The following is a 16,784-nucleotide window of genomic DNA, read 5'->3' as shown; positions in this document are numbered from 1 at the left end:
GGTGTTGAAACAGGTTCCTGGCTATCTTTAGGAGCCACTTCCAGTCTGTAACCAGGATGGTGCCAATCTGGTTGACTAAGCAGTGAGTCAGGCTGAGGGAATGTGAGAGACCTACTTTTGAAAAAAGAAACAAGTGGGATAGCTTCCTGTCCGCAGTTGAGAGGAAATCCCTCTTATTTACACTTTTTCTTTTTTGTTTGTCAGAAAATTCGGCTGCACTGGGATCCAGCTGAGACGCTGTGGCATGTTCAGAGTCTGACGCTCGCTGTCTGCTGAAAGACTGCGACTCTCATTCAGTTGCAAAGATCTTTCCACATTTTTTAGCTTTGTTATTTGAGTGCCCACAGAGGTTTCATCTTGTAAGAAATGCAATGCAAATCAATGGGTGGTCTGGATAAAAAGGGTCCCTCATCACCGGCTGCAAGTGTAAATTGCTTTCTTCAGATTGAGCACAACCTGCCACCTGCAGCCAGAGCCCTTCGTTAATTCAAGTGGTCTCGCCCACTCCTGCTTCCTGACTTTCTGCTGATGGTTAACAGGTAAACTTCTGGTCTTTATGTCTTAATTTTCAATATTTTGTCATTTTAGCATTCAAAAGCCTCACCTTAGCTCAGCTTTTATCAGTTCTGCTCATTGTATTAAAACGTTTCAGCCCTTGAAGTGACACCGAACCCTTCTATTTAAAGTATTGATCGTTCACGGCTTTGTTCAAGTTGTAGGCTGTAGGAGTTTGGTTATCATGGCAACGCTCGTCCTTACTGGAGCAGGCATGAATAGGAGTATTATGGTGGGAATTGACTCGGCGGATGGAGCGAGGCGCTGCCCTTGAGTGCTGCATTTTTCCGAGTTTGAAGTGATAGCAGCGTGGCCTCTGTGGTTTGGCTGATAAGCACCTCTCCTGCTGTCAAGGCCTCAGCTGCAGCTGTGCCTCAGCCATTATACTGTACAGTTCAGGGGTTTGTCCTCTCTCCCCTCATTTATCTGTCAAACACACCCTCCCTCTATAACAAACTCTGTAGGGACTGAAGTTCAGGTCCTGTGTTCACTTGGGTCCTCTCTCTTCTGATCAGAGTGGAAAAGTTTTTTTTAGTTTTTGTTGAAACAGAAGTCACAGGACTCACCGGTGTCTTGTTTAGTGGACAGATGTTTGGTGATCCAGTTAGAGCCAGTTTCTGTGCCATTTATTGCACTTGACCCAGTTGTCTTTTGTGTGTATAAGAACACATTGGTGCTGTTGGAGCATGTGGAACAGCATCAGTCTTCTTCTGTTGGAGGTTGTTGAGCTGATGATCTCACTCTCTTGTTGGAGGACTGACGCTGATCTTTTTCTTGACTCAGCTGTGCCATCTGATCTCGTTGTTACCTGAATAATGTAGGGCTGCTACTACCAAGTATTTTCATTGTCATTTTATTTCCTCTAGATTAGTCAAATTCATTGTCTGTCAATCTGCCATTGACCTCAGTGCATCCTGAAATTCCATTATTCTCCAAAAACATGTTTTTTCAGGAGAAATGTAATGACCTGGCTACAAATCTAGTTCATCATTTAAATCCCTCTGGCTTATATTTCCCAACTAATCGACGGATTACACATAAAGAAAACCAGGAACAACGTCAGGTGTGTCTGTGTGAGGCAAGTTCGTCAAACGAATCGGGAGTAAAGCATGTTAGAGTAGAGAGTTCAGCTTTTTCAAACACGCGTGCTTGGATTTTCTTCTGCCATTTGATAACATTTTGTTGACTTTGTCCAGTTTACTTACATCTTTAACTTCTTTATCATGTCCAAAACATGACATAAGAACAGTAGAAGCAGTGGTTGAAGATGCTGCATCGCTCACTGCTCTGGTTATACAAGTTCACAGCCATCCTCATATGAGCTTATCTCCATGGTAACAAAAACACAACAGAGGGACTTAGCGTTGATTGAGATGTAACCAAATACATGCTGACCAAAAAGGCAGGCAGTCAAGCAGAGACTCGCACTGAGCTCTGGGAATGGACTGCGATGACTAATGCTCCCAGGATGCACTACAACAGGCCGTAACCGATGACTGTAGCACGCCAGATTACATGCCTTTCCTCCATCGAGGCCTCGGCTTCAATGATTCACGCCACTCTAGCTCTGCTATTTAGGGTAGATGTGTTCAACAGCCTCAGCGCTCTGACTGTCAAGGTTTATCTTTCAGCAATGATATGAGCTGCTGATTGGACGCCCCTGCTGTGATAAACTGCTCTCTGTGTCGTATGTAGTTATGAGACTGAAGTTGTATGAAATGTTTGCGTGAAACTGGAATGAGATTTTGTAGCTCTGTTAGTGATAGCAGGCGGCATAAGTCCTTAAGAGTGGTAACTGTGAGGCTTTCAGCTGTTCTTATTAGGTTTTAGAGTATTAACACTGAGCAGTGCAGATTCCAGTGAAAAGAAGAGAAATTCAGTCAAAAACTTCAATGAAGTCAGTTACATTTTATATAAGACTTAAACAAATTCAAACTTTCTGGTATCTTTCATGCCTTACGAGTACAGAAAACAGTGCTGTGGTGCTTTTAAAATCAATGACAGTATGGATGACTTTGACATCCTCCCAGTCGATACTGTTACTGGTTTCAGTCTGCTGTTCACAGACCGCTGATGTTGTCAGTTTTCAGTGTTCATTCAGTACTTGGTGCAGAGTTTTACCTTCACTGCCCTTTCATGCCTTCATGTTGATACTGATACCAAGCATAGCATGACAGCGTTGAAGAGAATATTTGATCAAGTCCGATGTTCAGCACAGTGAACTGTGTTCCACTGCATCACAACAGACAAACGTGCTAAATAAACAAACACTTTAAATGCACTTACATTTCTTAGAAAATACGTCTTATATGTTGTGTTAATACTGCACGTCTCTGTGTGCTAATGTTAGTTTCTTTGGTTGATGAAATCTCATAGCATGTTGTATGCAGCAATGCGTAGTCTTCACAGACTGCACTGCGGTGTTTGTGGTATAATCATGTGTCATGTAGTCTCATGTGGGATGAACTAATTCGATGGCGTGACACAGACACAAGAGTTTTGTAAATGGTTTATAAAGCTCTCTCTAATCTGTGGTGAAATGTCCTGAACTCAAGGTGCACTTCCTAGAATTTTTTCCAAGCTTGACTGGATCTCATGGGCTTCTTCAGTCAGTGGAACATGCTCAGTACTCCTTTTCACAGAAGAAGCTGTGAGATATGGTGAACCTTGACTTTCATCACACATATGTGGTCCTAAGTTAAGAATAAGCCTCCACACTTAGCATGATGTGATCACACTGTTACTACACTGAGCGGCTTTGATTGATGATACTGTTTGCAGGGCTGCAGCTAACAATATAATTTTGATTAATCTGCCTTATTATTGCTTGGTTTATAAGATGTCATGACATTGTGGAAAACCTGCAGAAAATGTGTTAACTCAGTACTTCTACTTGGTGAAATATGTCCAACACAATTTTAAGAAGATTCAGTTTATTTTCACACCCAGAAAAGCAACAAATTCTCACAGCTGTGAAGGCAAAACCAGCAAGCACAGACGTTTTTGCTTGAAAGATGACGAAATAATTGCAGCTCAATTTTCTGTTGATTGGCTGATCAATTAATCAGCTATTACCGAGCCATTTTACACACCTAAAAATTTTGTTTTTACACTTGAAAACTCAATCTCCATAAAGAACCCTGAGCCTTCTTACAGCTGTAGATGTCATCGGGTAATGTAACAGAGCCCATGTGGGTCACATGCATAAGTGTTGTTGTTGACAGCTGTGATGATGAATGAAACTCCCTCCTCTCTGTCAACTTCACTTTCCTGTTTTATGGTTTGTTGCGTTTTTGTTTTTTGGGTTTTAGAGAAAACAACAGCAAAATGCCGCGATGGTGACATGCGACAGCCTACAGAGCCCTCATTCATGCCTGTTTGGTATATACAGGCTGCAGCTTGTATTGTAGTGCCAGTTATCCAGTAAGCTCTGTTTAGTAACAAGCTATTGTTTGTTTGTGCACGGCCACGCACATGATTCAGAGAGTATGACTCACAGAGAGACAGGCCAAAAAAGAAGAGAGCCAGGTCACACAGATGGTCATAATTAAAGGGTTTCATCCCAGAATGAGATGTCGGCCATTTTTAACTCGACGTTCCGCATGGTAACCGTGGCATCTTTCCTCTGCCTTCAACTCCCTCTAATCTGCCCCAAGCAAATACTTGAAAAGCTTGTTCCGACGTGAAAAGTCGAACTTGTATTGTAGCACGAAATTTAAGGATTTAGCAGCTGTTGTTAGTTGGAGTCTAGCGTCTCATTTGCAGTCTTCTCTGTCTCGCAGAGCTCGACGCAGGAGATCGGCGAGGAGGCCGAGGAGGACGCCATCTTCACCATCACGCTGAGGAAGGTGCAGCTTCATCAGTCTGCCAGCAAGGGGCAGCGATGGCTTGGCGTGGAGACGGACTCGGCCCTGAGCCTCTACGAGACCTGCAAGGTGCGGACCATCAAGGCCGGCACGCTGGAGAGGCTGGTGGAGTACATGGTGTCGGCGTTCAGGGGCAAAGACTCCACCTATGTAACCATCTTCCTCTGCACCTACCGCTCCTTCGCCACCACCAAGCAGGTGCTGGATCTCCTGCTCAACAGGTACAGTGATGGCAGACGACGCTACTTTCACGTCTTCATTACAGCATCATGTTCATGGACCCATTTAGAGTTAAACAGACGATCAACAGGGTACGCGTTAGGGTGTGGCTTCCTTGTGATTGGCATGTCCTTACCATGTTGTGTCCTCACGTTTTCAGTCAGATCCAATCAGGATAGAGTACTTCTTCTTCAGCTCCACCCTCTTGTCCAAATATGGTGACTTCTGGCTCCAAAAAACCCCAAAAAACCAAATTGGTGACAGCCATAATGCCAAACTTGAGGCTTCCAAACAGTAGTCCACAAATCACTGGGTTTGTCTGCTTTACTTTATCATATCTAGCTTCTTTTTTTTCTGGATGCTTCTTGCTATTACACCATCTCCTTTGCTGCTGTAACACTGGAAATAATAAGGCTGTCATTCTCTTGACTGTAAGGGAGCACAAGCCACAAAAGGTTGGCAACCGCTGCTCCACACGATGAGCACTTTTTCTGTTCAGCAGCTAGAAAGTTTTAAACAGAAAAAATAAAAAAGTTTCTGCTGCCTCGTCTGTGCCGTTCAAATATTCGGTTGTTCCCGTACGTAAACATAGATGGGTAGCTTGTGCCAGCTTAGTAATGTGAACAGAAAATGCGTTTATTATGACAAACTTGCTGAATATGTGGTTCGTTTAGCACCGTTTCCTTAAACGTTTATTCCTGCTTCTATAAATTTACAACATTTAAAGAGAAGTGAAGTTTTGAATGGCTTTCATTTTATTATCGAAAGGTGGAACTGTTCCTAAACTTTTACAGAGACAGCTGATGAGTTGCTGATAGCTGATGTCGCCTGTAGTTAACTATTCACAGCAGACAAGCTTACTACCTCCTGCGTTTCTTTTCTTACATTTGTAATTTTATTACTCATCTTAGGTCGGATTTTATCATTTTGTACAAAAATAATCACAATTTAAAGACATGCCTGTTTAAGACCTAGCTTAGCTTTGATTTCATGTCAATTTTTTAACATATTTATTATTATAGCTGACATGTTAAATGGAAATATGCTTAAAAAAAAACAAGCATATTGACATCAGCTGTTGACCAAATCTACATGGTAGATTTTAGGTATTGGCCAGAAAGGAGGATACTCAGCTATAATAACAATATGAAGATTAAATATTCATCATCATCATCTTATGTATGTATTTATTTATTTATTGTCATTTCTAAACATTTAGTTTGCTGGGTAATGGTTACATTTTCTGCCATGCATGGAAAATAAGCGCAAATACAAACCATTCCTAAATGAGATGGTTGACATTTATAGAAAGTAATGCTGTTTCTTACAAGATAAGTTAAAGCAAAAAATCAGGAAGACCACAGTCGGTGTGTTTTTACACACTGTGCACTCAGGGTCAATCTTTTTTTTTTACTCTTATCAGAAAGTAAATGCTGCTTTTTTCATCATCCTGGTTAAAGAAGACTGAACAGAGTGTTTCTTTTTCAGGTATGCCAAACTCCAAAATGTCCCTGCAGCCACGGCACACAGAGTCTCCCATGACGACTGCACGGAGCTGAGAAAGTGAGTCTGCTGCGACCTTCAGTGTCGAGCTGCCAACATCAATCACTGAGCGCATTCACAGCACCGAGCCTCGTCCCACTCCTCCCCACTTTAAAGGGATATCAACACACTTTGAAACTGTAGTGGGTTATTTTTCTTTGTTGGACATCTGTCTCTGAATGAGGGGCTGACTTTGATCAAATGCAGTTCATGAACTGATAAGAATGTGATAAATCAATCAGGAAAAAAAACACTTAAGCTTTTACTGCCAATCATGGAAATCTGATGAATTATGCTTTATTTTGACCCATTGACAGAGTCAGACCAGCTGTTTCTCCTTTAAATAAAGCTAGGTTCACCGTGTCCGGACTCCAGCTTCAGACTTACAACACAGACGTGACGCTGATGTAGAGTCTCATCTGACTGAATGGTTGTCCGTCTCTTTATGTCAACCTTGTGATTGGCTGGCGACCTGTCCAGTGTGTACCCTGCCTCTTGCCCAGTGCCAGCCGGGATTGGCTCCCTCAGGATAAATGGGAATAGCTAATAGATGGACTTATATTTAGCCAATCAGCTTGCAGTGACTGAAACACTAAAAGCAGCTGAAAAATTGACTCTCAGATGCAAAATTTATATTCATTTTAGAATTTGTGTCATCACATCCTTTGTTTTTTTGTGTGTTACAGCACTGTTTCATCTATTCTGGGCGCGTGGCTGGACCAGTACTCTGAGGACTTCTGGAGCCCTCCAAATTACGACTGTCTGCACCAGCTTCTGGCCTACCTTCACCGCCACTTCCCCGGCTCGGACCTGGAGCGCCGCGCCCGCAACCTGCTGGCCCACTTCCACCGCCGACAGCAGTGTGAGCCTGATCCTGATGGTATGAAGGCAGGACAGGAGAGGGACAACAGGGCAGGGACTCCAGAATGAGGGGTCCCAGTAGAAACTAAAGCTGTGGTCGAGGAGAGAAATGCTGGATTTACCTTTCATGTTGAGACTTTGACTATGAATAAGTCTTCAGTCTCTTTTTGACAAATGCAAACAATTTGTCCTCATGTACAGCTGCACATTTCATGCAGCTGCAGAAACAGTACCAGTTGTAATACTTGCTGTTGTAGAGAACAGTTTGGTTGTACAAGTGATAAGAACTAGTTGACAGTCACTATCAGCACGTGGGATGAGAGACACGTGAGAAAAGTGTTTGAGTACTGAGTGAAATTTTCAAGTCCTGTTGGAAACAAACACCAAGGTCAAAGAGAGGATGAGGAGTGCAGGAACTGTGTGCAGGCTGAGTTCAGGTCGAGGCGGTGTTGTGAAAAAGATGTTTTTTCATCTCTTCAGGGGAACACATCGGCTGCCCCTTTGCCACGCAGGAAGAGAGCGGCTTTGAGGACGAGCTTCCTGCTTTTAGTTTCCTATCGTTTGACCCCATCATGGTGGCAGAGCAATTCACACTCATGGACGCGGTGAGCATGTCTCCCTTCTCCTCATCCACAGTAGCAGTCTTTCATCCTCCATTCAGTTTCTCTTCATCAGTTATGAAACGTCAGAAAACAGTGATTAGTACTCCCAATAACTACCCTTTAACGGCCCTGAGCTTGATGCTGTGTGATCAGAAAGTCTAACTTGCAGGTTTGGTCCTTAAAATAACGTATTTAAACACTCCGACTGTTCGTGCTGTTTTATTCATATTTCAATCTCTTTGTTTATCTCTGTCCAGGATCTGTTTAAGAAGGTCGTGCCCTACCACTGCCTGGGTGGGATTTGGTCTCAGCGGGATAAGAAGGGGAAGGAGCACCTGGCTCCAACCATTAGAGCCACTGTGGCCCAGTTCAACTCCGTCACCAACTGTGTCATCACCACCTGTCTGAGCAACCCAACGCTGAAGCCCAACCAGAGAGCCAGGCTGCTGGAGAGGTGGATCGACGTGGCCCGGGTGAGCAAACACCGTCAGGTTTACCTTTTTGCACTCAGTCATTATTTTAAGGGATATTTTACATTTTGAACATCTCCTAACAGCTGTCAGCTTATCAGACAGGAAGTAAAAAAAAGAAAATTATGAAGCCATTTGAAGTTCTGTATCTGTTTTTGACTGGATAATTGTTCCCGTTGCGTTCAGGAGTGTCGGATCCTGAAGAACTTCTCCTCATTACGAGCCATCCTCTCCGCCCTGCAGTGCAACGCCATCCACCGCCTCAAAAGGACCTGGGAGGAAGTGTCGCGGTAGGTTTCCAGAATTGACGTTGCAGCAATGGACTCCAAAAACGTTGTTGAATATGTGCATAGATTCAATTATTAGATGCTTTATTATTGAAGAGAGAGGAGCTGTCGGGGCTCTGTGTTTGTTTTTCATGCGCTGACCTCTGCGTCTGTTCTCAGGGAGAGTTTCCGAACCTTCCGCGAGCTGTCTGAGATCTTCTCAGACGACAACAACTACTCCTTGAGCCGAGAGCTGCTGGTGAAGGTGGGTCACAGCTCCTCAACAGCACACACAGAAATGCTCAACCCCAAGATACGTAACACATGGCCTATGTAGTGACTTTACATACAAAACCTGTCAAACACGTGTTGTAGCTTGTTAAAAATAGTTAATAGTTTAATGTTAAAATAGGAAATCAGAAATAGCTTCAGAAAAGAAATAACAGCGTAGCAGACAGAAGGTAAAAAGTTACAGTGTTACAGTGTTCCTGTAATCAGCCCTTATTAATCGGACAAATCAGTCCACCAGTCTGCGTAGGTTATATAACGTTTGTTCATGGCAGCCGAGCAGAGGGCAGCAGGATGTACAGCTTAGTGACCCGTCCCATCTGTGGAGTTTCTCACGTCTGTCTCATAGCAGCTGCAGAGGAACATCCACAGAAACATCCTGCAGGACAGAACACCTTGTGCCATGTTGGTGGATCACAGTATCTATATATCACTCACGATGTCCTGGGTGGGCTCCGTACAGCTGGCAGGCTGCTGTCATCATCAGTCTGATTCATGGAGTTTAATGCAGAGAGTGGTTGACACTTCTGAGGTGTTTTGCAGCTCTTACTGACGCACTGGGTTCAAGGACAGGAGGAGCTGACACTCAGAGAAACGTGACTGACCAGGAAATGAGTTGGCAAATGTCTATGTTCATATACTGCTCCTGCTATTATAGTCTATATTATATACATATTATATAGTGAGTATTTGGGGCAGCAGTCAAAACAGCACAGTATGAATGTATGAATGTTAATGGTAATGAAGAAACATGTCATTCAGTGCAACAGTGTGACTTCTTAGACAATAATTGAGCTGTATGGCACAGAGGAATAAGAGGCTTTGGATGAAGAGCAGTGCTTGATAGATTCATCGATTAGTCATTTCTGGTTTTGTTCTTTTAATGGGATTTGTTGAAAAATACACAATAGATACAGACTTATCCTTTAAAAGGAACCTGAGTGAGGTGTAAATCAAACTGTATGTAAGGATTATTGTTTGTAGTCTCTGCTTATTTTTTAACACTGGAAACAAACAACAAATACCTTGCCAATGACTCATAATAAAGGCTGGGTACAGTGAGTGTGTTGTCACCTATGTATAAACATGAGCACTTTACTGATGTAAGAGTGAGCGAACACCCCGGGCTTCCTCTGAGGGAATCCCGGTTGACGTCAAAGGGAGGAGGAAACCTTTGGTAGGTGTAGATAACAGCTCTGATCTGATGAGCGAGTAAGAGATCACCTCGAGGCGTCGCCTCGGTCTCGCTCTATCTGCTCAGGCCAGGCTGCGTTCACTTGACTCGGTCAGCTCGAGTTACACGGGCTGCAGAAAGCCTCTGAGCATTACATCACTCTGAGGAATGTGACTGGGGACCCCAGGAGGTGGATTTTCTCCTGCTTTTCCCTCTGAGGTTACCCTGACAGCTTTTCGCCTCCGAAATGAACAAGGAAAAGAGTTTTAAGGATCAGTGAAATGAAAGTATGGTCACATTAATAAGCTAATCCTTCGTATGTCTACTTTAATGCACTTTAAGGGCTAAATATATTCACATTCAGTACTTCAGCAGGTTATTAAAAGTCTTGAAGCTTTTGGAAGTAATTCAGACTGAGCTCAACAAAATATCCATGAAGGGAGGTTCCCACTTGGTCACCCCCCAGGGCCTTCAACATCCAGACCAGCTGCATGCATTAGCTGCTCAAACAGCACAAACAGTAATTACATTTTGTTGGTTTTCACACAATAGTTGTCCTTTAAGTTATAGATCCATTGCTATAGTTTCAGAATTAAAGACGCATCAATTTTGCCCAGTAAGATAAGTTTACTCGTCATGCTCCGCGTTGATGTCGACTATTCCGTTATCTGTCTCAGCTTTGGGGAAGTGCAGCACTAAATTGCTGCTGTAAGCTTCCTCTTGATATATGCTGTTTAAAGTAACACTGTCACTTCACATGTTTTGTTTTGTTTTCTCTGAGTTTGCCAGATGATGTCACTGTATGTATGCAGCAGAGGAAAGGGAGCAGAATCTGTTTTTATGGGAAAGTTGGATGTTTTAATTTAGGTTTATTTATTTGTAGTTTGGTTTACACAACAGACCTGATGCAGTGACCATGCGCAGGGGTTTTCCTCACGTGTCACACATTGACATATTGGATATTCTTGTTTCAGTGCGTTCAGGTTGCTTTTATGTGGGTGGGGAAGTCTTACACAGGGTTTGGAGAGGTCCAGTTTATTTTTTCGTGTTTATAACAGACATCCTTTTTGTTATTGTTCTGCAGGAAGGAACCTCCAAGTTTGCCACTTTGGAAATCAACCCCAAACGAGCTCAAAGGAGACACCAGCAGCAGAGAGACCTGGTGAGTCCACAAACTAAAACTAGACAGGATTTACATTTTTTAAAATTTTTCTTATTCACCTGTGAAAGACTTGTTTCATCACAGTGCTTCTGCTTTACGCCGTTAAACCCACACATTCGGCCATGGCTGCTGCCTTGTGTCAATTCTGTGCTGACAGCCCCACCTAGTGGAAAGTGAGGACGCTGCAGTCTGTCCAGTCTGAGGAGACTTCTGTCTGATGCATATCTGTACCTCTCTAACTTGATTAGTCCTGCCCTGAACAGACTGTTTTGTTTTTTAGTTCCTCTGCAATCAGAAAGTGCTTCTAAAGAGTTGTTTTTCTGAGAAATGTTCTGAAAATGTTTTCACACTCAGCCTCCATGTTTACTCCCACTGATGGTCCCTCTGTCCTTCTGTGAACAGGGAGTGATGCAGGGGACGATTCCTTACCTGGGGACCTTCCTGACGGACCTGGTGATGATGGACACTGCCATGAAGGATTACACAGAGGTCAGACCCCTGACATGTATTTATTTCTGTCTTAAGCTTCTTTTATTTATCCTCTTTGGCAGGTTTCTATGTTTTGTTTGCTTTTGTTTTTACCGTCACTTTCTCATGTTTTATATCTCCTTTTCCAGGGTGGTCTGATAAACTTCGAGAAGAGAAGAAAGGTGAATTCAATTTTCTTGCTTTTTTGTAACGATATGAAAAATCTAATAGAAAAACAGATTTAAAAATGTCTCTGCAGGTGTGATTAAAAAAAGTAAAGTGACTGATAGAAATCATCTTTCAGCTCAGAACAGATCAAAATAAATCTGTCGAATCAAAAATTGAATCTTTTTCTTTTATCATATCCTGTTCTGCTCCTACCTGCAGGAGTTCGAGGTGATCGCTCAGATCAAACTGCTCCAGTTGGCCTCCAACAACTACAGTTTCACTCAGGACAGCCACTTCAGAGAGTGGTTCGCAGGCGTGGAGAAACTCAGCGAGGCAGAGAGGTTTGTTGGTCCGCTCATGCTGGTTTTCTCCCTCTGTCTCAACAACAATGTCACTTTATGCTTCTGCTCCACTGAGGGACATATTGGACTTTTAGCTCCACTGCATTTGTTTAAAAGCTTTACTTACTTTCCAGATTCAGATTATTCATACAAAACATAATCGATAAAAGACGATGATATTTTATTTAAGTCTGTTTCACATTTTAAAAATAGTTAATTAGTTAGAATTAGCCCCATCTGTACTCGCTACAACACTAAATTGATAAGTACATTAATACATCAGTATAATTATAATACAAATATATAATATATGTGACTCTGAAATGGACCATTCTGCATGATGTGTACTTCTAATTTCCTGGTAGATTTGGCCACACCTGTGGTTCATGGTGGTATCAGCAAATGTGGTTTAACACGACTACAAAGCTCTTGGGAAGCAGAACAAACTGTTGTCATATTAATAAACAAATCAGGCAATAATTGGCCTTTTTCCATCATTCTGAGAGCAACTGTGATCTGATTTCACGTTCACTGTTACCTTGTTTGTCACCTTGCTGAGAAATTGAAGTTGGTTTGCAGCCTTTGCAGCCTAAGATGTGTTAAATAGATGAATTTTTCCATGGGCATCAATAAAGAATGACTTAACAGTCGGGGTTCTGTTGTGTTTACTGACACATCAGGGCAGGATGTCTGGCTACTGAAGTGGCAGGATAGCTGTGAGCAACAGGTCGCCCTGTCTTATCCTTGAGATGAGTTCAGATTAACATTGTCATCCGTCCTGACTTCCTGTTCCTGCAGCTACAATCTGTCCTGTGAGATCGAGCCTCTGTCAGAGTCGGCCAGCAACACGCTCAGAGCCAAGAAGAACGGAGGCATCATGAAACGCTGGAGCGAGTAAGTGACAGAGTTGATCAAGAAGAGACAACCATTTTCTTACACATAGACTACATAATCCAACTGACATTATCATCATAACACTGAGCAGAGTAGTTTTTCTCTTGTGTCATGACTGTTTAAAAGTCTTCCCCTGTTACTATCTTGTGTCCAGCCGGCAGTTGACGGAGGCCGGCTGCAGCGGCGGCGCAGGCTCTCATTCCAAGTCCTTCGACCACTCACACTACAGGCCGTACCAAGGAGGCGGCGGGGACAGCGGCGACGCCCTCAGCGTCACCTCCGTCAGCTCCAGTGGTTCAGACCTGGAGGACGTGAACGCCAGCTTCCTGTCAGATTCTCCAGAGGGACATGAGAGGAAGGTGAGGCAGAGAGGCAGGGGACAGAGAAGTCAGTCCAGTGACACATGTTCTCCAGTGTGGTGACATCTGTTTGCTTCACTCTCTCCGTCTGTCTCTCCAGACGTCGACTCCTTCAGTGAAACTTACCGTCTCTGCTTTGGGGAGAGAAGCTCCAGCAGCAGATACAACGTCAACGGTAAGTTTTCCTTTTTTCGATTTGCATTTTTATCCTGAAAACATGATCAGGCATGTTTGTGGATGGCAGTTGAATGTTTAAGTGTGATTATATAAGCTCCTGAGTGCCTCTCAGTCTTCCATTAACATTTGTATAGACAAATATACAGAATTTCCAATTATCCCACCACTTGAATGTATAGAGTAGATCTTTCATATTAGCAAGCTAGCAGTGTTCAGTGGTACACAGTGAAGTAAAGCTTGTTTCTGTGGTTTGAGTATTGGTGCTGCTAAAATGATAAATCGCTTAAACAATTAGTTGACTTTCAGAAAATTGACTGGCACTAAACATTATTTGGTTCCAGTTTGTGAATACTGATGATTTTCTTCCTGTTTTGTAACATTGGAAATTGAAGACCTTTGAGATTTGGACATCAGTTTTGGGCTCTGTGAAATTTTGATGATAATTCTTCACTATTTTCTTCCATTCATACATACAGTTAAATGTTCGCTCTGTCAGAACTTTTTCCATCTCTCGTTAAGCATGTTAACTTTTTTTCAAAAAACAAAAGTGAAAACTATGTTGAATTTGTGTTTTTGAATTTTGCCTTTTCAATCTTCATTTTCTAATGGGAAACCTTAAAATACATTGATGGAAACACAGCTACTGTGACTACAGCAGGTTAATCTTCAGTCTTCACATGCTGAGTAGCACAGATATTGATGTTGATCCAAAAGGTAACTGACAGGTTCATTGATTGTTTTATTCTCGCCGCCTCCTCTGCTCTCATGTCCCGTTCAGTTCTGGGAGTGTACGTCTCTGTCCTCTCTGGACACCTCCGGCACAGGCTCCAGCTCCGGTTCAGCCTCCGGCTCCAGCAGCGCCTCCTCCTCCTCCGTCTCCTGCTCCACACCGATGTCTGCCTCCCGCTCACACAAACGCTCGGTGTCGGCGGTGTCGAACTACTCGACTCTGTCGCTGCCGCTGTACAACCAGCAGGTCGACGACTGCTGCATCATCAGGGTCAGCCTGGATGTGGAGAACGGCAACATGTACAAGAGCATCCTGGTGAGGTCGTTTCCTAAATCTTCTTGTTTCAGGAAATGAGTCTTCCAACCAATGAGCATAAAATATCACAATTTCTGTGTCATCGGTTTCAACAATGTGCTAAATATTGTGTGAGTGAAGCTTCAGAGCATGAATGATAATGAGTGAATGGTGGGATGATATGTGCTCAGCAAAGAACAAGGTGTCCTATCCAAGTAGGACAGCTTCACAGGTTTTTGATCACATAATAGGTTGTAAAATTCTCTGAGGAATTCATACAACCAACATATTAGCAGATATTAGAATGAAAACACCCAAAGCACAATGTAATAAACCCAATGGTAGTTCATTTGCAAAGATCCAGATTTCCAAAGCTCCAAAGTCTTCTGTACGCTGCTGCAGCACAACTTTCTCTCAGCCTATCTGGCTGCAGTGAAGGTGTTTCCACTTTACAACATCTCTGATTTAGGAAAACGATAGAAAAACAGCAAGAAAGAAGTATAAGAAATAAAGATTTGTCCTTTGATTCAGGTGACGAGTCAAGATAAGACTCCAGCCGTCATCAGGAAGGCCATGATCAAACACAACCTGGAGCGGGAGAAGGCCGAGGATTACGAGCTGATGCAGAAAATCTCTGAGGACAAAGGTGAAAAATAAAAACAGACATTCTGACTGTAGAACTCGGAAAGGGGGTTAAATGCCATCTGTTCAAGTCATTTTTGTCCATTCTGTAAATTGAACAGAACAATCTTTTGGTTCTCTGGGGTCTGTGTACAGATCGCTGTATTGATGCTGAAGAATAAGTTGTAATGTTCACGTTCTTTTGACTGATGGGTAAGATTCTTACAAGATTTTGACTGACTGCGTTTTGTTTCTTCTCTCTCTCGTCTCGCTCTGCAGAGCTTCGGATCCCAGACAATGCCAACGTTTTCTACGCCATGAACTCCACTGCCAACTATGACTTTGTGCTGAAGAAGCGCGGCCTGGCCCGGCCGGTGCGGGCCAAGAACGTGGCCAGTTCGACGCTGCCTCGCATGAAACAGAAGGGACTGAAAATCGCTAAAGGGATTTTCTGAAGACAGACGCACCACTTCCTGCCTCCTCTCCACCCCCTTAACCCTCTCTGGTCTCCACTCCTCAGAAGTAACATTTCTGTTCGGCTCTGCTGGAGGCAAACTAACCTGAAGTATCTGAGTTTTGGTTTGGGCAAAGACTGAGATGCCAAAGGAGAGGTGATAACTGATCAAGCACCCTTTCTGTGGATTCGCAGAAAGCAGAGGAGCACCTTAGCACTTGATAACAGCTGTTGTGTCATCAGGACCTTCAGAGGACGTTAAAAGGCTGATCTTGTCACAGGAAGCGTCCAGATAGAGGCTGTTTGCACAAGGCAGACAACAAAAGGACGCTTTTGTCAGAAAATAAACGGCTGCGTTGGCGTCGGGCAGACTCCACTCGGTCTGAACTTTCACGCGGTTTGTGGAAAAGCAGATCCCTTTCATATTCTAGTCCATTACTTTTTATTTCCAACTGTTTACATCTGAACATTCACTCGGTCTTAAAAGTTTTTGTTCCGGTATCTCGTCCATGGGAGGAGTTTTTGCACCTGTGATATAACAACTTTCAAACCCCCCGACTCAGTCAGCAGCCTCCATCCCCTCTTCATGCACGCGCCCTCCTGGCACGGAGTGTACATAAACGAACAACACGAAGCCGCAGCGAGTAAACACAGATGTGTGTAACCGCTGGGTGTTCGAATGTGTTTCTATTTTTTCAGGGAACTTTTGTTGTGAGTGTACCGCCGCCTTTACCGCCTCGCCCCGGGGTTCCTGATGTCGACAGTGTTTCTGGGACTGCAGCACTGAACGTTTCGCTCCCCCTCTCGGACGCTGGGACTCATTTCAGCATTTTACCACCAGCGACGCTGACGTGGAGGGACCTGAACTCTTTTAACTTCTGAACGCTGCCATGTTACAAAAAAAAAACCAAGAAGGTCAAGGAGTCTGAAATGGTGACATGGTGTCAAAACCCAGTGGGCACAGCCATGAATCACATGCCACTGTTTCCTTTTTTTAATGAATGAATTGTAACCACTACACCGTGAAGGATGTGGCAGTCCTTTGATCGCACTTGACAGGGCTGGAAAACTGAGAGAAGAAGAAGAGAGCTGAGAACAAAAAAACTGAGTGTATATATCAGTTCACACCAACTGTGCAGTATATTCTTTTGAAACGGACCATGAGATTTTGTTAATAGACTCGTCACAATATCGAAACTTTTTTCATTTCGCTTTGTACATTTTTTTTGCATCTCTCTGCTCTGATATGGTGCTGCTAATTATCTTTCTGAGG

At 43.3% G+C, this 16,784-nt stretch overlaps 1 protein-coding gene across 5 annotated transcripts in view; it reads left to right on the top strand.

The window, feature by feature from the left end:
- Positions 1-16,513, top strand: part of LOC143320412 (ral guanine nucleotide dissociation stimulator-like) — a 50,762-nt gene extending 34,249 nt beyond the window's left edge. For 4 of the 5 annotated variants that reach the window (XM_076730013.1, XM_076730011.1, XM_076730010.1 and 1 more), the window contains exons 2-18: positions 4,338-4,642; positions 6,129-6,203; positions 6,869-7,062; positions 7,524-7,648; positions 7,903-8,118; positions 8,302-8,405; positions 8,562-8,646; positions 10,928-11,005; positions 11,408-11,494; positions 11,623-11,655; positions 11,861-11,982; positions 12,781-12,876; positions 13,031-13,235; positions 13,336-13,410; positions 14,191-14,457; positions 14,968-15,082; positions 15,337-16,513. In XM_076730013.1, coding sequence (XP_076586128.1) covers positions 4,338-4,642; positions 6,129-6,203; positions 6,869-7,062; positions 7,524-7,648; positions 7,903-8,118; positions 8,302-8,405; positions 8,562-8,646; positions 10,928-11,005; positions 11,408-11,494; positions 11,623-11,655; positions 11,861-11,982; positions 12,781-12,876; positions 13,031-13,235; positions 13,336-13,410; positions 14,191-14,457; positions 14,968-15,082; positions 15,337-15,512 — 2,358 coding nt within the window. In that variant the 3' untranslated portion in view covers positions 15,513-16,513. The remainder of the gene's footprint in view (positions 1-4,337; positions 4,643-6,128; positions 6,204-6,868; positions 7,063-7,523; positions 7,649-7,902; positions 8,119-8,301; positions 8,406-8,561; positions 8,647-10,927; positions 11,006-11,407; positions 11,495-11,622; positions 11,656-11,860; positions 11,983-12,780; positions 12,877-13,030; positions 13,236-13,335; positions 13,411-14,190; positions 14,458-14,967; positions 15,083-15,336) is intronic. The other variant, XM_076730009.1, reaches the window with a different exon arrangement.
- The last annotated feature ends 271 nt before the right edge of the window (positions 16,514-16,784 follow it).

The sequence above is a fragment of the Chaetodon auriga genome, chromosome 5 (assembly GCF_051107435.1).
Source record: "Chaetodon auriga isolate fChaAug3 chromosome 5, fChaAug3.hap1, whole genome shotgun sequence".
Taxonomy (NCBI): Eukaryota; Metazoa; Chordata; class Actinopteri; order Chaetodontiformes; family Chaetodontidae; genus Chaetodon; species Chaetodon auriga.
This window is presented reverse-complemented; position numbering and strand designations above follow the sequence as displayed.